The sequence below is a fragment of the Furipterus horrens genome, unplaced genomic scaffold (genome assembly GCF_987537825.1).
Source record: "Furipterus horrens unplaced genomic scaffold, mFurHor1.1.pri manual_scaffold_11, whole genome shotgun sequence".
Taxonomy (NCBI): Eukaryota; Metazoa; Chordata; class Mammalia; order Chiroptera; family Furipteridae; genus Furipterus; species Furipterus horrens.
In genome coordinates this window covers 91,871,825-91,894,803 of record NW_028327181.1, presented here as the reverse complement: position 1 = coordinate 91,894,803, position 22,979 = coordinate 91,871,825, and the positions used below count along the sequence as shown (strand labels likewise).

The window sequence follows — 22,979 nt, the reverse complement described above, 5'->3', positions numbered from 1 at the left end:
TTTTCTTTATTTCCCCCCTAGATTTCATTCCTTACTCTAAAAAAAAACAACTTGCATTTAGAAAGTCACCTTTAACTTCCAATATATTCTCCCCTGAAGATACTAAAACATCAAAGTAAAAAATAATACCTACAGCATAACTTAAAGCCAGAAAATGCCAAAACTTCAAAGGAGCTGTAAGTAGTAATAGTAGTAGTCGTAGTAGTAGTAGTAGTAGTAGTAGTAGTAGTAGTAATAGTAATAATAATTTTGTAGGAAAGATTCACCAATGGGTGGTAAAATTAGTGTCTGAAAGTCTGAGGAGAAACAGGATATTTGCATAGTCTCAAAACATTTCCTCAAGATAGTTTACATATTTTAAAGAGAAAACAATAACATTACAGCAGAGAAACCTGGCAGCTATCACCTTATCCAAGTGATCAGTGTTAATGTCACCAGTAATAAGATATTTCAATATCATATGTCCCTTGATATAATTAATGCACTTGAAAAAGCACAATACCACTTCTGTAATAGTATCGCCAAAAATGCATAACTTCAATCTAATCACAGAAAAACATGAGACAAACCCAAAGTGAGAAACATTCTAAAAATAACCAGTACTATTCATAAGTGTCAAGGTCATGGAATGGTGTGGGGATTGCCTGAGGGAGTGGGGGGCGCAGAGGAGGAAAATCTGGGACAACTGTAATAGCATAAACAATAAAATAAAATTTACATAAAAACACAGAAGTGTCAAGGTCCTGAAAGATAAGGAAAGACTGAGGAATTGTCACAGATTGAAGGAAACTAAAAAGATACGACACTTAAATGCAATATAAGATCCTGGATTGGACCCTAGAACAACAAGAAAAGATTAGCGGAAAAAAATGGGTGAAATTTAAATAAGGCCTGTGGTTATTTACCAATGTAAATGCGAAGCATTTTACCAATGTCAGTTTCCTGGTTTCAGTGATTGTACAACAGATAAATAGCATGACGACATGGATAAAAGCTGGATAAAAGATGGATGGAAATTCTCAGCATTATTTTTGCAACTTTTCAGTAAGGGTAAATAAAAAGTTTAAAAGTAAAACATTTTAAAAAGTCATCTGTATTTTTGGTAAGTAGGGTTTTCATAATTACTGTTTAACATTCCCCCAATTCATCCGAAGCTCTCAGTCTCCCATTTGATCCCCTTGGACCGCTTCAGAGAATTCTTCATATCTAGTGCCAATTCAAATAGTGCGCTTGAAGGACCACGTCCTCCATGAAAGAGCCTCTCATTACTACAGACCTCCCCAGGTTTCCCAGCATCACACCGTAATCTAGAATTTTATTATGCAGAGTTATATAGTTTTAGAAGCTGTTTTATGCTTGTATTTCTCATGATCACCACAATACTAAAAGCGTCCCAAAAGCAGGGACAAAGTTACTTTCCACTTTGTGACCAGCACTGAGCTATGCACACAGTAAATGCTCATGACAGCTACACTGACTCATCACCCACGAATTATTAAGGAAACTAGATCTGAAAGTTCACATCACCCATTTATTCTTTCTTTGTGCTATGAGACACCAAATACAGAACTCAATGAACCATTAGTTATGATTTGGTATGGCAATTCTTATTCTTATTCTTAGGAAATCTCTAAAATATATGATACATCCTTAAATTTAATAAAGTAGTCTGGGTTGAATAAACACCATAACCCTAATTCGGATGATAATAATTAACAGAAATAGAGGCCTAAGATATAAATCTTTGAAAGCTCACTTAAAATGTTACAATTTCTCATTTGATAATAATATGAAGTGCATAACAAAGCAACTGTCACAAATAAGAATCAAAGAGAGCGATGTTTTATGAGATACTTTCCATGACCCTGGGTTGCCTCCTTAGAGTACTCTAGGACGTCTACTGATCTGTTAGATTCACGCAGTGGGAACAAATGTCCATTTTCTTTGCCAAGAAAATACCATAGATGAATATTAAAAACAGTTCTGTTAGCCAAAATTCACATCTGCACACACTTAAAAATGCAGCTTTCCTTTTTTTAAATAATAATTTATAATACATTCTGAAAATTACAAAAAATATTATACAGTACTCCACACCTGGCGGCTTCAGTGGTGTTTTAGCCGTAAGAGCAATGACAGAGCCTACACTATGATAAAAATTGATTAGCATATTCTAAATTGTGGTTATATGTATATGTATGCATATCAGTAACATTTTGGGGCATATATCTCAGGCATCAAACACACAGAGAAGAGAGAGAGAGAAATGGTTATAAATCAGAATATAAAGTTCAAAATATACTGGGTTGTGGGTTCGGAGCCCAGTCAGGGCATGTGGGAAAGGCAACAGATCAATGCTTCTCTCCCTCCCTTTCCCTCTCTCTAAAAGCCAACGAGCAGGTCCTTGAATGAGGATAAAAAATTTTTTTTAAATAAATATAATATTTTAAGAGGAATAATTTAAAACATAGAAGTTAAAGAGTTTTTTTCTACAGAATTTAAGGATTCCAATACTTTTAAAAAGACATATCAATTATCAAAATAATAGTTTTTTGTTAAAAGGTGATTCATTCACTAGAATAACATATCACAAACAACAGTGTTTTTTTTTTCCCCCCAAATTTTTAAATTGTGTGTAGAAAAAATACAGCATGGGGCAAAAGTCAGTTTACAGTTGTGAGTACGAGAAACAGAGTTCATTTCTGTATTATTATTTATTAATTACTTTATTATTTTCATACAAACAACTGTAAACCTACTTTTGCCCCACTCTGTATATCTTGGACTTAGTATTGTTGTATCTGCAAAAATTTTGTAAGATTTAAGTAGTAGAGGCTCTCAGTACATGCATAAGCTATATTATTTTAAAACATTTAAAAATAATTTTGATTTTTAAAAAGAATGATTATTATGGAGAGTCAAGAATAAGAATAACATTATCTTAGAAAGAGGCATGTAAAAATATATATCACTTTGCTATCATCACTTTTCTATCATATATTTGTGCCTATTACTGCTTTTTAAAGTCATATTTGTCATAAGATACAACAAAATAAACTGAGAAATTACAAATGCTCCTGCTTTCATATCTCATATGCCTTTTCTCTGATTGGTGTGATCTCATTTGATCCTTCATGTGTTAGGTCTGTTTTGAGAAGTCACTTTTAAAATTCACCAGTCTGGTAAGAAAATATCCTACTGTAAGAAATAAAATATGTTGATATACACAGTAGTCCCTCTCTATATCACGGTTCACTTATCCTGGCCTTGCTGTATCACAGGATTTTTAAAAATATTATATTTAATTATTTATCGCGGATTTTTTGCTATATCGTGGGATTTCGCGGTACTGTACAGTAAATACTAAAATAAATGTAAGGTTCCTACTTCGCGGATTTTCACCTGTAGCGGGGGGGTCTAGAACGTAACACCCGCGATAAGTGAGGGATTACTGTACTGCTTTATTAAAATAAATGACAGATACTTATCTAATTATGTACAAGCAAAAGGGGTATATTTAAAAAGTGCCTAGAACTAATACGTGAGTTTAGAAAGGTCACAGGATACAAAAAAATCTACTGCATTTCTATATATTAGTAAAGAACAACTGGGAATTGAAGTTAAACACATGAAATGATTAGGTATGAATCTAACAACATCCATATGCTGAGAACTATAAACACTGATGAAAGAAGTGAAAGAAAACCTAAATAAATGGCAAGATATTCTATGTTCATGGATTGACAGACTCAATATCGTTGAAATTTCAATTCTCTCCAAACTGAGAAATAGGTTCAACACAATTTTAAAGAATCCTACCAGAATTTTGTGTAGACTTTTTAGGCTAATTCTCAGGAAAGCAAAGGAAGGACAATAGGCAAAACAGCCTTAAAAAGGAAAAATAAAGTTGGGCAATTCATACTACCAGTTTCCAAGACTGACTATAAAAGCTACAATAATCAAGACAGTGCGACTCATAGATTGAAGTAGGATGACAGCTATGGGCGAGGGGTCAGTGGGCAGAGGGACTGAGCAAAAAGAAAAAAGGACTCATGGACACGGAGTCCATGTGGGGAGTGGAGGATATAAGAGGAGTAAGTGGCGATGGAGAAAATACAAAGGACAAAGACATGGTAGCGTTGTAAAAGGGCAGACACATGTATCAGTGGGACAAAATGATCGAGTCCAGTTGTATATTACAGACATACGGCTAACTGATGTTCACCAGAGCCACAAAGGCAGTTCATTCATTGGGGAAAGGATAATCTTTTCAACAAATAGAGCTCAAACAGTTGAATCTTAACCTATACCTTGCACCATTCACAAAAATTGACTCAAAATGGACCACAGACCTAAATACAAAACTTAAAAACTATAAAACTACTAGAAGAAAACAGAAGAAAATCCTTGTGAACTTAGGTTATAAGATTTCTTAGATATAACACCAAAAGCATGGGCTATAAAATAAAACTGATAAATGGGATTTCATAAAAAATGAAGAACCTCTGCTTTTTGAAAGACACTGTTAAAAGGATAAAGTTAAGCCACTGTCTCTGAAAAGTGTTTGCAAATCAGATATCTTATAAAGGATTTGTATCCAGAGTATACAAAGAACTCTCAAAATTCAATAATAATAAAATAAACAATAAAATATAAAATTGGAAACCCAATTAAGTAGACACTTTGCCAAGGAAGATATTCAGATGACAAAAATAGACGTATAAAAAGATGCTCTCCCCATTGTTAGTTGTCAGGGAAATAGACATGCAGTTAAATACACCTATTAGGATGGCTAAAATAATAATATAAACTCAACAATACCAAGTGCTAATAAGGAGGCAGAGCTACTGGGACTCCTACATTGCTGATGGGAATGCAAAACGGTACAGCCACTTCGGAAAAACAGTTCGGCAATTTCTAATAAAGTTAAAAAATATATTTAACAAACAACTCAGCAATCCTACTCCTTGCTATTTACCCAAGTGAAATGAAAAATTTATGTGCGCACAAAACCTCTATATGAATGTTTAACAACCCAAATATTTCCAACTGGAGAACGGATAAACCTTGGTACATCCATGCGATGAGATATTATTAGCAATAAAAAAGAAGGGACTATTGATGCACACGACAATGGATGAATTTGAAATGGATCATGCTAGGGGAGAGAAGCCGGACTCAAAAGGCTATACACTGAGTGATTCCTTTGGTACATATTCCAGAAAAGGTGAATTTGTAGTCACAGAAAACAGATGAGTGGCTACCAGGAGTTGGGCCAAGGGGCAAAAAATGGGGTTGACAACGAAGGGTCTGGAGACATATTTGTGGGAACGCAGCACTTCTTGATCTTGACTACGGTGACAGTTTGCCAGATTTACAGAATTATACATCCTCTATAGGTAAATTATTTCTGGATAAACTGTTTTAAAAAGAGAGGGATGAATGAAGAGTTCCAGGAGTACAGGAGCGAGCGTGATGTGTTCGGAGCTGGTGTAGGAAGGGAGAGACAGGGGCAGGTCGCATTTCTGAGTGAGGATGATGAGCTCTCCAGGCGTCCCAGGCAGAGAGAGCAACACGTGAAACCACGAAGGGAGGGTGTTTACAGCCTGTACGGGGAGGGGGAAAAGGGAGTCATGCAGAGCAGGCAGGGCTCAGACTGTATTTGCGCTGGAGGAGACAGTTAAGAAAGGCAGCAGCAATCGCACTTCTGGGCATAAAGCAGGCACTCACACAGATATTTCCACACCCGTATTCGTATCTGCATTATTCACAAGAGCCCAAAGGTGGACGCGACCAGAGTGCTGTCCACTGATGGTATGCATGAATAAACAGTGTCTTATATACATACAACGAAACACTGTTCAGCCTTTAAGAAATAAAAAGGAAATTCTGTCACATGCCACAGCATAGATAAACCTTGAAGACATTATGCTCAATGAAATATTGTTTGATTGCACTCACAGGAGGTACCTAGAGTTTTCAAATATATAGAGATAAGTAGAATGTGGTTGCCGGGGGCTGGGAGGAGGAAGACATGGGGAGTTAGTGTTTAATGGGTACAGTTTGGTTTTTTGTTTTTTCTTTTAAAGTATATACATTTTTTAAAAGATTTTATTTATTTATTTTTAGAGAGAGGTGAAGGGAGAGAGAAAGAGAGGGAGAGAAACACCAATGTGTGGTTGCCTCTCGCATGCCCCCACCTGGGGACCTGGCCCGCAACCCGGGCGTGTGCCCTGACTGGGAATCGAACCAGCGACCCTTTGGTTCACCAGCTGGCACTCAAACCACTGAGCCACACCAGCCAGGGCTGGGTTTTGCAAGATGAAAGGAGTTCTGGAGATGGATGGTGGTGATGGTTGCACAACAATTTAAGTGCACTTAATGACACTAAACTGTACACTAAAATATTAAAGTAACTGAAATAAATAAGAAGAAACAAAGGAAAGGTAGGAGAGGAAAAATGGGATTATGCAAACCCATGGCCAGAAAGCTAAGCAGCTGTGGCAACTTCACTTTGTTCCGGGCAATGGCACTTTGTAAATTTTTAATCAAGGGAGGGAAATGCCATTAGCTTACCATCTATCTTGTCCAGAAGATTCTGCCTGATTCTGCCCCTCCCCACCCACTTTCTGGGTGTTTCCCAGGACATGCAATCCAGCAGATCTGGACAATGACTCTAATTTCAGTTCAATATAATCAGTTTCGTTTGTTCCATTATCCCTGACCCATTGAAACAAATCTCGTTGAGGGTGCAGGCTGTTTTTACACTGTCAGTGCCTAATCCAGCCCCACCGTGAGCTCGGATTTTTAGAAAGATCCCTGTCTCAAGAACACAGAGGGTGTCCCAATCTTACCTCCTCTTTGAGGCCAGATGGTTCTGTGTTCCTCAGGAGCCTCAGACTCCCAGGCTGCTGTGTCTCAGGGTCATTACTGTGCTCTCTTTTCATTCGTGGCTTTCCCTGGGAGGTGAATAGTCGGAAGTCGGAGGGGTCCACATTTCCTCAAGCCCCCATTAATATCCGGGAAGCAAAGGCGAGAGCCCTACAAGCAGGCAGCAGCCAGGATGCGCTTCTGCTTCTCCTTGCCACTGATGAGCGTACAGCCTTCCTGCCTGATAGGAAGATGCCTTGGGCAGGGAGACAGGGTATTTGAGGACTACCCCCCGCCCCCCCGCCCCTGCCCCCGCCTCTCAGGTAGGGGTGGGCAGGGGCAAGTGACATCACAATCACACTGCTCAGTTCCTGATGTCAGCTACTGCAGAGCCAGTGCCTTTGCCCTGTGACTCTGGCCTTGGGGGCAGAAAGGGGAGGCATGTGGAAGATGTCCTAGAGCTTAGGGGCAGGACCGCAAGAGAACTGGACGGTGACTTCTGTACATGACTGTTTGGCTCACAAAGTTAAAATATAGAAGATAAAGAAAAGACCGAACAGTACAGTCTAAAATTACACACGATCCCATCCCACAGAGAAACGAACTAGTGTGTTTTCATCTGTCCCCTGTGTGTAGGCTTATCTGGGCTTAGTGTTTCTTGGTCTCACACCCCAGGCCAAATACGTCAGAAAGTCATGCTGGCCCCAACTTTAAAATATATCCAGACTCTGACTACCCCCATTGCTGCCGTTCTGGTCTCCCTCGGATTACTACGATGCCCTTTTTGGGTCTCCTACCTTTGTTTTCATGCAACTAGAATGACCTTTTCAAGCCTAAATCAGATCTTACCATTCCTTGGCACAAAACTTTGTGCATACCCAAAGTTTTGCAAGTCGTCATTCGTGCATGTTTTTCCTATTGTAAATTAATTTATTTTTATGTTTAAAGGTATCATTGTAGTTCATTATATCAAGCTGTGGCTTATACACCCAGAGGAAAAAGACAATCTGAAGTTCATCCACATTTGTGGAGCATTGTAAAAACCACACTAGACGCTTGTCAATCAATTTTTATAAATCTAAACTGTTTGAGGATAACATTTAATTAAAAACTTTATATTTTTAGCAAAGGAAAAAGTCAGGAAAAAGATCAAAGTAAAAAGAACATAATTGAGATTAAAAATCCATTTTAAGCCAAAATGACAATGTCTTCATAAGTTAATATTAATCCTTTAATTATAAATTTCAAAGGTTTAAGTAGTTTCTATGACCTTGGCCTTGAATAATTATGCCATATGGAGCTTTTCTTAAATTTGAAAAAGATGCTGAATTGTTGCTCAAAGCCTTTTAATGATTTCAGGCTGGCAGAATTCCAGGATAATCCTTCAGATACCATTAAAATTATAGACCGGGAACCGAAGCTGGTAAATGCTATGTCAATTTCATGAGAGATTTTACTAGTAGAGAGCACAGTATAGAAAATGTTTGATGTATTCGTATGTTTTTGAACATCAAATTATAAAGCTTAAAACTACTACTTATAATAAAGAACTCACAAAGAAAATGATGGATTACACTAAATGCAAACAATGTTTTGTGTGTATCATAAAATAAGATGATAAAATGAAAAGTCAAATACTGAAATAGTTGCCACAAAGGTAAAAGTTGTATCGTTCTAAATATAAAGCGCGTTTGCATAAAGGTAATGAGAAAGCCATTAGGGCACTAACAGAAGAGAAAGTAACCAAGAATGTGAGCTGGCAGTTGCAGAAAATGAAATGTGAGTTACAAACCTATTAAAAATGTTCAAATGCACTCTTAAAAATGCACAGAAATAAAGGAATACCTCAGTAAATTACGCGACATTAATAAAATGGAATATCATGAAACAATGAAAACTATAGTTTCAAAGAAGTTTAAATGACATTGGGATATTCTTGAAAAGCAGAAGACTCAAGGGTTTAGTTCGTACGGTCTCAGTTAACATGGCTATTTTACATATATGTCACATTATTACTCCTGGTTTTCTCTAAAAAAGGGCAATGACAGGGAATTTTACACTCTTCTCTGCTTCCCATGTTTCCTAAAGTATCTTCTAGATCAAGAAAAGTTATTTTTAAAATAGCTGAATAGGTTTCTTAAATGATGGCAAATTATACATACCAAAGTTTTCATCAGTCAGCTGAAAACTACCCAGTACCAATGCTTAGTAATGTTCATTAATTTTTCAAAGGTTCATGTTTTATGGACTTTGTTTAAATTTGGATGGAAAAGATCTTAAAAGACTAGAGAAGCAGCGTTCACATTGCAAGTGCCAATCATTTATTCTTTGGATTCTCTATTTCAAGAATTTTGACCTTGTGGAGGTACTTCATGTTTCTCTTCAGTCAGAGCCATTGGAAGTATCCACTAGGTATAGACGGCCACTGACAGAAGCTGCAGAGGATCCGCACTTGGGGATTCTTTCATCACCTTAACATTGTAAGTGCTTCTAGAACAGGCCAGACCCACACGGGTGTGATGTTTAAATTATTTATTATTCTGGTGTTATTTCCTCTTCTCTTGGAACCTCAATTTTACACTTCATAATAGAAAATTAATTTCTAAACTCCTCAGTTCTGACTGGATTTTGAACTGTTAGCCAATACTATAACTTTCAGATTTATCTAAACACCATAAAACATTAAGCCTTTTATAAGATTCAACAAGAAGGATTCAAGTGGCATCCACAATGACAAAACACTCTAGCAACAGGATTACCTACCACCTTATCAGTGTTAACTCAAACTTTTATAATAAGAGCTCAAATGTCTAGTTTGTGTACTGAAAATTCAGGCCATATATGAATAAAGATTTATGCTATGTGTTTAACTTATTGAATAATATGGGGGAAATTACAGCACTAAAAAATAAATAAATACTTGACTATAAAGATAAATTTTACCCTACCTAAAGTACTTACAGTGGGTGGAAGTCAAATTTAGATAAATCACTAACAATGTTTTATTTATTTGTATGACCATTCACAGTGTTTATACTGAATTTCTCAGTTCTTTGTCATTCTTTTACTTACCTACTCAGCATCTACGCATGCCTACTTTGAACTGGGCCCCAATGATCCTGGAGCTTTAGAAATGAGTATTTAACAAGGACTATTTTCAGGGAACTCACAGTCCAGGTCTTTGGTGCTTTTGGAAATGGCTAAACTCCTTTTACTAGTTAAATAAAGACACATAGCGATCAGAAATTCAAATTGATCTTCCTATCAAGAAACCAGCCCTTGTCATGTTATCACAGGGACTTTAGGGTTGGCTCATCCCTCCATCTCAGCAAGAACCAATGTCATGGCAGTACACAACAGCCCACGCAGGGCTCTCGTCCCCTTCCCCAGACGGCCTCTGCCAAGTCCCCATGCACTGACTAACCTTTACACCTGTCAGTGAACATCACTGTGCTCCAACCTCGCTTCTAGCTTCTTGTATTATTTGTGTTCTCAGCTCAGTTCAGGAACATTCCACCCTCCCAGTCTCAGACTGCCAAGCTACCACGTGCCGTGTTTTCCAGACATGAGCAGTACAGAAATGAACCAGACAGATGAGGTCCTGCTAATGGAGCTTACGTTCCAATGGGGGTAAACAGAAAATAAACAAGCGAAGAAATTAAAAGGTGATTGCACATAGAGGGAGGCACTTGGAAGGCAATGGGAAAAGGCAAGAGGTGGAGGTACGCAAGGCCTTACAAAGAAAGGCCAGGGAAGGACATCGTGAGGAGCGCAGGGCGGTGAGGATGAGGACGGCGGCCCTAAGAAAATCATGGAGAACATTCTAGGCAGAGGAGTGACGGGTGCAAAGCCCTGGAGGCAGGAGAGGGCGAGGCGCGTGCCAGGATCAGACCAATGTCTTCTGTGGCCGGATCCTTGTAACCCAGGGGCGAGGGCGGGCCTGGGCGGCCCATTTCACCCCTCAGACCACAAGCCAGCAGGCATTCTATGGCTCTTTGCACCGTCAAGCTCTTCCTCTCCATCTCTTCCTTCTCGTGCATTTTCAAGACATTCCCAGCCTAATATATTCTCCTTAACTCCTCCTGGCTCTTCAGGGCGGCACCTGCCTTCTAACATCACATTTTCCTAACACAACAGAGCAGTCACTACCCTCCTTCCTCCCTGCTCCGTCACTTAGCTTCTGCACGCGTGTTTCTGTCCACACTATCATCCTCAGTGCTCTGTCCAAGGTCATCACTGACTCCTCAGTTTCAAATCCCGGGACCCTTCCTCCACCTTTCTCCTTCCTGATTTTCTGTCACATTCTTGACAACCCTCCTTTCTCAATATTCCCTCTTTGTGTCTCCATGAAAACACATGCTTCTCATATTCCTCTTCCCTTGATGGCCCTTCCGTGACTGTCACCTCCCAACGTCTTCCTTCACCGCCATTTGTTTTCTTTCTATGTCCCTCTTGGACAGGCCCTCTCTGGGGCTGACTCCCACGGCTATTGTTCCCAGTCCTGCCTTATGATTACCTATCAATGTTCCTTCAACGGCAAATGAATGTCAAAGCTGGGTGTAGGGCTGGCACTTCCAATTCAGCGTGTTCAACACTGGATTCACCCTCTCCTTCCCCAAACCAGAAAGTTCTCCTGCATTCCCAATTTATTGAGGGTCGATGCATAACCATTCTAATGGATGCCATCACTGAGACGGTTCTCCAGCACGTGTCCCCTGGCCCATTGTCACAGCTGTATTCTCACTACCTTCGGACACCTCTACTGTGCCCTCAGAGGCCTCTCACTTGGCTCAGTCCAGTCCCCACCAATTGTTTCTGCTGTCAGGGCATTTGGCCAGCACTGACAGATTTTCCTAATAATCACTTGGCTATTGACAATTCATTATCTAAACATCTTCAGTAGCTTCTGATGTTTACTTAGTGAAGCTAAGATACGTGCCGCAGCTTTTAAGAGTCTCAATGATCCCTAGCTGTCTTTAACCTGACCACTCATCCCTCTCCTCGGTTAACCTCTGTGCCCTGTACACGGTTGCATTTACTCTTGCTGGTGTTATTCCTTCGGCTGGAAATGCCATCCCGTGTAGCTACTAGTTCATATCCTACGTATTAGTTATGTTTAGTTCAAGTGTCGTGTCTTGTAATTTCCTGAGCTTGCCTTAACAGAAAGTAATTCGCCCCCAATTCATACTCTGCCTTGCATTACCATTGTGTGTATGTGTGTCTTCTCACTACTTTTCAGAATGTCCATGAAGACGGCGCCTCTTCTTTCTTTTTTCTGTGTGTCGCCACAGTGTCTGGGATAATGCCTTCGTGAGATATGGAAAATCTTCCCGAAATGTTTGCCAAATGAATTACCCAGGGTTTCTAATACTATTTTCAAGTCTCTGTAAATTGCAAATCAGTTAGTAACACATATAAACCTATACTTGCAAAATTTATCTATTAAAAAGAAACATTTAAAATATGAATATAGAATGCAAGAAAAGCAAGGCCTAAATGGTATGTTTAATGAGTCTGGCTTTGGTGTGTCCAATTTTTGTAAATTGAGCTGCACTGGTGTCGGTGCCACTGAAGCACATTTACTCAGAAATACTTCGAACTGGCGGCAGAGGTGACCGAAGTCACAGCGAGGGGTGTGGGGGAGCTACCAGAAAGGTGGGCGCAGCACCAGTGGAACGCGCCGTTACTGCCCTTATTTGTAGCTGCCAGAGGACCCAAACGACTCCATATAAGGAAATTTCTCCACTCCCTGAGGCTCTGTATATTTTAGCATCAAAATATTACCATTTTGTACTGCTTTGATGGAGCCGTCTGGCATCCTCACTTGGAGCTATAAAAGGCATCTCAACTGGCCCGACCCGTTGTTCTTGCGGTCTTTCTGTCAGCAAAGAGCAAGGTCCCCTGTCCACTGGCTCCAGCGATTCACCTTGGAAGACTCCTGACAGCTCGCTCTCCCTCTCCCGCACCCTGGGCCCTCCCCCTCCCTACTTCTGAACCAACAAGAAATCCAGTCAGCTCTACCCAAATCTGATCAGTTTTTGCCACCCTCATTCTATTGCCTGGGGCGCAAGCAATAAAACCTTGCAAAAGCCTTTAAACCAGTCTCCCTGCTTGCGTCTTTGCCCTCAGTTCAGTCTGTTCCCAGCATTAGCAGGCAGAGAGAGCCTGTTCAAATGTGAGTCAGTCATGTCACTCTGCTCAGACCTGTCAAGCCTCCTCTGCTGCCGGAGCACCAAAGCAAAGCCCTTTCAAAGGCCTGGGCACACCTACAGGGCCCGGTCCGCCTCTGAACTCTCTTGCCTGACTTTATCTCCTCTTCCTCACCCTCTATCATCATTTCCAGCCACGCTGGCCTCTTCGGGTTCCTTCAAGAAGCCAGGCTCCCTCCCACCTCTTTAGAACGCTGTTCCTCTATATTTCTGGGTTCAGAGCTATGTTGCCAACGGCAAAGTTGGCTGACTCTGACTCTTAGATAAACTGAGGTTCTATAAAGTAAGCACCTTAGGGTCCCGACCCACGTAAAACCAATGGAGGAGTGCCCAGGATGGTGTTGTATAGGCTATGAAGGATTAAAATCACTGGAAGATGAAGAAGAGAGGAAAAAATTAAACGGAATTAGAAGATTCTTCAGTTACACTTTTCAAGTTTCTTTATCCCAAGATATAGGTTAGTTTTAAGAAACTCAAGGGGCAATTTACCTTTGTTATGCTTAAGAACAATTCACATTTACGACCCAATTTAAATATTTACACTTTTGCAAAACATCAAAAGAAAGAATGTTTGATATTGTTCCTGGAATATAAATCAATCCCAAATGTATAAACAGTATATTGACATTTATTTCAAAACTGTACAATTTGAAAGAAGCTTTTCTTAATCTGAAATATCAGCCTTGGAAAATATGTCATTGCCTGTGTCATAAGAACTGTAAAATATAGAAATAATTATTAGACAATCTAGAAAATATCTGAAACGTAGTCTTAACCTAAGAAAAGTTAGGGCTATAGCCCCAGTATTCCTAACCAGTATAATATCTGACAATATTATAATGTTGTCTTTATCACAATGTATATTTAATTGACACAGAATGGGAATATTCCATATAATTCCTTCAATTAAAGTCAATGAAAAAACTACGAAGCTCCTTATATTACTTTAGTGGTGCTTACACATACAGCAAGATACTCAGAATGCTCAACGGAGCAGTTCACAGAGCTGCAGAGGAATTCTAGGCCCCCCGCCTCCTAAGATTCAGTAGCAGGGTGGCAGCCACGGATTTCAACCACAGGCTTCCGTTGGCTGCGAAAACGTGAGCGGCGCCTTACCTTTTCCAATGTCAGCTCCGTCTCGGCGGCATGAGTCCTCTTCAGCTCCATCTTCATCTTCTCCGATTCGACCTTCAGTTTGCTGACGGCAGCCTCGTGGTCCCTCGCGGCCCTCTGCTTCTCCTCTTCACGGAGAAGTCCGAGCTCCACCAGCTGCTGCTTCCGCTGGGAGTTCACGTTCATCAGCTCTTCCTTCAGCCTGTGAACTTGGGCCTCCATGTCAGCAATCACCTTGTTTTGGAAAATGAAAAAATGGGCGGAGACTATGAATAGAAAAGTCATAAGAGATCTGCAAAACGCTAACAAAGATACAAAAATATCCACTTCTTTCCTTCTGTCTACGTTTCTCCCTCCTTCCTGCCTTCCTTCTCTCGTTCTCCAATCCCGGCCGCTCCATCCCCGCTCCAAGGTAAATGCCACCTAGAACGTTTTGCCATATAGGCCATCTTTAGTTTTACTTGTTTCAGATATCTATGCAGATGGAATATTACATGTACTATTCTGCAGGTTGCTTTTTCAAATTGTCAACCTTGAGATTCATCTAGTACCTGCTTTGTATTTTTGTTTTTATTTCATTGACTTCTGCTCTTATTTTTATGACTTTTCTTCTACATTCTTGAGTTTATTTCATTTCCCTTGTTCTAATGTCTGATTTTGGATATTTAACTCATTTCTTTTTATCCTTTCTTCTTTGTTGATTTATAAACTTAAGAGTCTAAATACACCTCTAATTATTGCTTACATTTAATCACTTAGATTTAGGTATATGGAATTTTCATTAACATTTAGTTCGAAACATTTTTAAACTTCCATGATTATTTTTTTGACTTACGAATCATTTAGAAGTATGTTTTTAAATTCTCAAACATATGGGCGTATTCATTCTCAGGCCTGTCATAACCAAGTACCACCAAGTGGGTGGCTTAGGACAAGAGATGCTCATTCTGTCACAGCTCCACAGGCTACCAGTCCAACACCAAGGTGTGGGCCGGGCTGGCTCCCCTGCAGGTTCTGAGGGAGAATCTGTCCCAGGCCTCTCTCAGCCTCTGGCGTTGCTGGCTGTCCCTGGCATATCTTAGTTTGTAGACACAGCACTCCACTCTCTGCCTCCATCTTCACGCGGCTTTCTTTGTGGGTCTGCATGTCCGTCTGTGTCCAAATTTCCCTCTTCTTACAAGCACAGCTCTCATTTAGGACCCACCCGAATCCAGCATGACCTTAGTTCAACTTGATTACATCTGCAAAGACCCTTTTTCCGAATGAGGTCACAGTCCCAGGCTGGCCTGACCTGAAGACTGTGTGTGTTTTCCAGGGAAGGGGCTGCAGCGTGGGGAGCAAACCAGGCAAGTGCTGTAAGGAGGAATGGTGGGGGTGGAAAATGCTTTACGCCCCGCTCTTGCCTTTCTCCTTTGTTGCCAGGGGACAAGCTCGTCTGTCCTGTTGCCATGTTAGAAGCAAGAAACCCACAGGGGGTTGCTGTGATTTGGGTCACGCCAAGGCAAGCAATGCCTTGCTGGGGCGAGGAGTCGGAAAAAACAAATGCAGATTTATCAGAACTTCTTGAGCACTTACACTGCCAGACTGCCCCGTCCAAACTGCCACTCTTTGATTTATAACTACAGATAATCCACTTCGTGTTAGGATCTATGATGTGGAAGCCACCATGATGAGCAGCTTCCAGAAAAACATGTTCCCCAAGCGACTTTAGACTGTAAAACACACAAGCTACACACATACATGCACACACAGGCCACAGAGCCATAAGAGAAGACAAAGTGCCCTAAGAGTTCAGAAGAGGGAGCAGTTACTATGAGCTAGGAAGGGTTCTGGAAAACTGAAAAAAATGGAACACATCTGAGATGGAATAGAAATAAAAATTACAAGCAGACTCACTCATGAACACAGACATAAAAATTCTAAATGAATTATTAGCAAACCGAGTCCAATAAAGTATAAAAATATGTAATCACTAAGTTGCAAAAAAATACAAGGGCAGTTTAAAATTTATAAAAATTTATAAATGCCAATAATTATCAAATCTAAATAAAAAGGAAAATCTCTAAGCTATAAAATTTACCAAAACTGACTAGAAAAAAAATGGAAAATATGAGTCATTCTATAACCATTAGAAAAATCTCAATAGTAGTCAAAAATCTTTCCAGAAATGAAATATCAAGCCCAGATGGCTCTACTGGCCAGTTCCACCAAATATTTAAGAAACAAATAACTCACTCTGATATTAATTCTTTCAGAGAATAGAAAAAGGATTATTCGGCAACTCAATTTATGAGGCTAGCATAACATCGATTAAAAAACATTTTCAAAAAAGAAGAATCTCAGGTCAACCCCAACAATTATTAGCAAATTGAATTCAGTGATAATACATCATGAAGAAGTGAAAAGGATAATATTGGTGTAATGTTAGAAAATAACCTGTGGTTTATGCCATTAAAGTATTAAAAGAAAAAAAAGCCTTATGATTATCTCAGAAAAACATTCAATACAATTCCATGACAGAAACTTCTAGCAAAATAGGGAATAGACGAGACCATTCTTAACTAGATAAAAGGTAGTTACCAAAAATTCAGCATTTTTTATTTGTTCTTTATCATGAAGTTCTAAAATAGCCCTTTTCAAATCAGGAAGAAGAAAAGAATAGCTATTACCATTACTTGTATTCATAACTTTATTACCAAACCCCCTCCCAAAACGAAACTGTCTTTAACTATAGATAATAAGCCCTTTTTATAGAGAAAATACAAAATGAATGTACAAATTATTAGAAATAATAGTTTTTAAAAGGATCTGAATAAAAGATTAATGTTAAGAAATCATTTGTAATTTTTATACACCAGCAAAAAATAATAAAACATCATTGACAACTATAACAAATATAGGATTCTCAGCAATGTCTACTAAAAGGTGTGCAAAACTCTATAAGCCTTTCTGAAAGACATTAAAGGAGATCTAAATCACTGAAAGATATCTCACGGGGATGGAAAGTCTCTCCATCAGTTTTCTGCAAATTGATGGACAGCATCGATCAATGCAAGTTCAATGAAAATTTCAATAAAAGCTCTCTCAAAAAACTTGACAAGATGAATCTAAAATTACAGGGATGAACATAGTACCACATTATTCCTAAAGGAGAGACCAGTGGTGTGACACCCCATACCCTACATTAAGACCTGAAATAATGGCACTAAAATTAACACAGTGTGTGATATTATCATAGCAGCGATTTTCAACCTTCTTCATTTCATGGCACACATAAACTATAATAACTAAATCCTGCACCACACCAAAAATATTATATATATTCTGCCAATCTGACAAAAAAATAGGTAGTTTACAAAAAAATAGTAATTACCTACCCTTTTTGCTCCCTTTTTGTATATAAGGATTTCTGGTACCAAGAATTAACCAATCAGATGCAACCTTATTATGTGATGTGACCAATAAGATGCAACTCTATTATATAACCTACATATTTATGGTCCAAGACAGGCCATTCACTCCCGATGGCTATTGTTGGGTTGGCTGCTGTCATTTTTTATTTGAGAACCTAAGGGAAAACAGGTCAGGGCCCCTGACTAAGTAGTCAGCTATTGCATGTTTTAAAAATTCTTGCGGCACACCATTGAAAATCGCTGTCACAGAGAATAGAAAAACTTGACTAATGGAACATGATGGAGAGCCTAGAAACTGGCTCACATGGGACAGAGCTGACGTCACCGCTTAGTGGGTAAATGATGAACCAGTCTAAAAATTGTGCTAAGACAGTAAGTTATTCATATGGAGAAAAAATGCAATCAGATGCCTCCCTTACACTATAGACAGGAGCCAATTCTCTCCATTCCTAGGTACATATTCAAGACTAATAAAATATATCTCCATGTATGTGGGGATAGTGAAGCAACACTACCACTGGGCTAAGGACAACGGATACCTCTGGGACAGGGATGGCAGGAACACGGGAAAGGAAGGACCTACAGCAAGAGACAACGGCTTTAATAATGTTCTAATTCTTCACTTGGGAGGTCACTTCATGATGCTCATTTTGTTTGCATGCCTGAGCGCTTAAATACTATTTGACAATCAGACACAACGTAAAACAATGTAAAAGATGTTGCAAAGGTTTTATGCCCAGGTGGCAGGAGTAATACTCAGACTTTAATACAATAATTATTTTGTAATCTAGTCTTTCTATTTTTTATGAAAATGCAGACCTTTTATGACAATTTTCCCTTTTGTCATGAATATGTCATAGGGGACCCTCAATTGTAAAAAAGTTAATTCAAAATAATATATTTTCTTCAGAATAACATTAATAGTTCTGAAATACATTTGAATAATGTGTGGTTAATATTAAGGCCACCAAATTTATTATTTTAAGTTATATAAAACTAATCAAAATAATTTATCTATTTTCATTATGCTGGACATCATAAATATGTATTTGGATTTATGCTTATAGATTCAAAGAAAATACATTATTTTAACTTTATAGTCTCTTAATCTTATTTATTTTATAAATACCACATGCAAGAGAATTTTCACTTCTGTTGTAAACTCCCATGGCAATTCTAGCATAAAAGGGTTTCACCTTGTCACAAAACATTCTCTCTCAAAGAAAAATGTATGAGAAATAATGATAGATCATTAATGCGTTACTAATGAATTACATATAATACTTAAACACAAATCACTTCTGTCTTGAAGCAGGACAACTGCTATGTACTGAACGCTATGGTTCAGACAGCAGTTGGGTCAGACGATATGAATAAGCAGGATTAAAAAGAAACAAAATAATAATAGGCAGGATCAGAAGGTTTGAGTTCAGACTGGTCTGAGGCAGAGGCGTTCAGAGAATGGTGAGTACCTGCAAGTGAACTCTTGCTCTGATACGGGTCTCGGGCCTTTCAAGACTTTTGAGCCTTAGGTAGTTCCCAGCTTTCTAGCCAGCTGTCAGTCACTGGTTTTTCTGTCCATCTACGTATCCATCCATCTGCACATCGGTTGCCTCACCAAATCACATTTTAAGGAGATAAACAGTCCATATCTATTAATGAAGCTTCACTGTCCATTTCCAAAGAGTTGTGTTCTCATTTACTCAAGAGGAGGAATCCTCAGAGGAAACTGGGATTACACTTCAAGAGAAGAAGTCCAAGTTCCTGACCTCCTCCTCGCTGGAAATTTCCTTCCGCAGCGGAAGGGCAAGGAATCTGAAAACAGGGACCCCGACGGCACTCTGCCACCTTCCTTAGACATCTCTGGTTGGTCACATCGGTTAGAATTAGGAAGAAGAGAATGGACGTGGATAATCTTTGGTCAGAATTTGCCACTGCTTCACACGGACTTGAAGAGCAAGATGTCACAGAATTCAAACACACTTCTGTTTCTTATCAATGAATTATGGGTGAGTGCGGAGTGCCAGGGCCGAGGAATGCCTGCTCATCTCTGTCAGGTAGAGGGAAAGGCTGTAAAGCACTGTCTTCCCCTTTAACGTTTCAAGGAAGTACCCCTAACTGCTACAGGGAGCAAAACCTCACAGATGGGCAAAGGTTTGGAGAAATGATCATCTAATTGCTTGACTGGTTGCATTGGGTAGGAAAGGTCAGAGTACTTCTGTACACACCCTACAGCTGAGGGGCCTTCGTAGGTATTTTTTCACCTTTTATTCACTTGGGCCTTTCATTTTGCCTCATTCAGGAAGAACTACAGCAATTTGTCTGCATGGTTTGCACATAAGTGAGATTAACTCGTTGTAAGTATCGCATACAGCAAGAAACGAGACTCTGTACTGAGAAGGGCAAGTTGCTGCATATACATTTATAGTGCTTTAATCTTTCTTTGAAGATTTTGAAAATATTCCAGGACCATAAAATAATTCAAGGTCATTATTATAAACACCAATTATCATCATGAAGTTGTATAAATGTATAAGGTTTAAGTGATTGGGGTTAACTTGTGGTGACCAGATGAGAAAAGGACTTAAATTCCCCCAAATTCCAAAAGAATAGCTTAGCTCTGGAAGGCAGTCTATGCACAAAATTAAAATGTGATATTGCTCATCACAATGACACTAGTAAATTGCATTATGAATGAGAGGACAGAGTTTAACACATAGGAAAGGCAAGAAAAACTTTCATTTCGTTAAAAATTTTAGAATAATTAGTATTTAGTTTTGGAATATACTACAAGGGACTTAGACCAAGAAAGAAAAGATATTTTTACCTGCAAAAGAAGACAGTACTCTAGGAGAGGATTAATGAAAAGAAATAGGGTAAAAGTACAAAAGAGAAGCACCCATAATTTAAAAGCCTATCTGAAGAAAAAGAAGTAGGACATGTAATGAGTCATATGAACTGGCAAACATGGCTGCATTTGTTTTTTGTGAGTAATGACAATCCTACTCAAAATTCATAGCTGATGTTGAAATTTCTGGTTTATTCTAGAACCACCCAAATCATCTAATTCAAAATTATTCTTGAGGGAAGTGAGTAAAAACCCATAGCAACTTGCTTTTAGACTAAGTTACAATTACAAGGAAAAACAGATTCGCAGTACATTGACCTATTTTGGAAATTTGCAAATGAATGTCTATTACACTCAAAATTACTCTGTATAAGCATTTATTTTAAAAATAAAATGATATAATTACCAGAAGCCCAAAATACAAAAATGTATACATTTTCTAGACTCCAACGGAATCATGAGAGTGGACATATTCCACTTGAGAATAATGACAGTAACAAACACTAGCTTCAAAGAGCACGCTGTGGTCTCATCTTCAGAATACAAAACAGAAGTATTGGATAGCCAGCACAGAGAGATGTATTATCCACATCTCGCTGCGGTGCGACCACAGGGCTAACGAACTGCAGGACTACATGTTGGGGAGATGTTATTTGCAGCATCTAGAAACACTTAAAAATATTTTCTTGACAGAGTGTTTCCAGGAGTGACAAGTAACCTATTTGGCCTTGGAAGAAGAATAAAATTCAGACTGAATTCTTCTTCACTAGAAAATTTCTATAAAGAATGACATTCAAGTAACTGGAAAGAAGATTTTTAACACTCTCTCAATTTACTATACTTTCCATTTCTAAAAAAAGCAAAATTTTGACCTAGGTTTTCTACCAGTTCTTATTACCCTCTCTATCCAAACATTCTAGGCACACCAAGGTCACAATAGCCCACAAGTTATACTACTGCCAATCAGAAAACACTAATTGCTGTGCTAATAACCATACGCCTTTACTAAAGCAAAGTATTCAGAAGGTTTGGCTGCTTAATTAAATATAGGAAAATCTAGAACACTCTGAAGCACACATGGCTGACCTTTCAACAGCAGGCCGGCCGATGAAAGGAGGAAGAGCCCCGGCCCTTAAGAAAGGTGCCGCCAGCTCAGCGACTGCCTCCTCCAGCAGGGACATGGTGTGACCTCCCTGACGAGTACTTCTCATGGCATGTCCTTCCAATTATGCACTTTTTTCATGCCTTGTGTGTGCACTTCATGCAACTAATTCTTTAAAAATATGCAGAAACTAAGACAAAAGGATCACATGACACATTTTAAGTCAGTACCATATAAATACCAGAATCACATTGGTAATTTAAGTGTGCATTAAAAACACACTGATTCAGTCTTATTAAAGAAATAAACCTGAAATGTTACTATTATTTCAAACTTTTTTCTCCCCAAGCACTAGATTATAAGTGAGGATCTCTAGTTTAATTTTCCCTTCAGTAAATGCATAAAGTAGTATACTTCTTGATGGATCTGCTGGGACTATACAAGAAGCTCAAGTACCCAGTCTAAAGGAAATCCATTCCAAAGCCATTACAGCAATGGGGGTGAGCATCTCTAGCATGGTATCCTCCTAGTCAACTTCACCTCCAAGGACAGCTTTACTGTCCGGGTGGGTCTCCACAATATCTTAGGTGTCAGAACACCATGTATTATGTTTAGGGTATAGAGTCCATAGAGAGAAGGAGGTTTCCTCACTCTTCATCCACCCCACTGAGGAAGCATCCTGGAGGATTCCGGTATCAACAATAGCAACCCCATGAGATATGTAACAACTTTTTATAATAATTTGGATTTTTGCACATGATCTGTTACTTAGGGCTTTTACTTCTCTATTCATAAAATGAATTCACCTAATATAAAAAGATATTTTGTGGGAAAAGCCAGAGTAAACAACTAGAGAAAATGTACTAACTCATTATAAATGTAAATACATAGTTGTTAATTTTTTAATAATTTAGCCTTTTACATTAAAATTACTTTCAATTATATTACACTTTTGGTGAAATATTTTTAGCTGAGGCTCTATAAGAGTAAAAAACAGGATGTTCTTAAATATATTCAAATATATATTCAAAAGGTATAGATAGTTTTACAGTAACTGGCATAGATATTAGAAAATGATTCATAACAATGATATAATATAAAAAAAAGGTTTAAAATTACTGTATTTTTCACACTATAAGATGCACATGACCATAAGACACACCTAGGTTTAGAGGAGGAAAACAAGAAAAAAAAAATTCTGAACCAAATGGTGTACTAAAATGTTTAATGAAAGATAATGGAATACTATTTCAACCATGTAACGTGAACAGCAATCAACAGCGGTATTAAGAACCATCATCACTGTCATTAACAAATGAGGAGAGAATAGTACAAGGACTTCTGGCCAAGATGGAGGCCTAGACTGACAGGCTCCATCTCCCTCCACAACTAAGAAGGAATACAACTATCACAAAACCAAAAAT

The 22,979-nt window shown here is 38.7% G+C and overlaps 1 protein-coding gene across 1 annotated transcript in view; it reads right to left on the bottom strand.

Moving 5' to 3' along the window:
• The window catches only part of CEP112 (centrosomal protein 112), a 307,227-nt gene that overhangs the window by 120,995 nt on the left and 163,253 nt on the right, over positions 1-22,979 (bottom strand). The window contains 1 exon segment of the mRNA XM_090290788.1: positions 14,196-14,426. Coding sequence (XP_090146914.1) covers positions 14,196-14,426 — 231 coding nt within the window.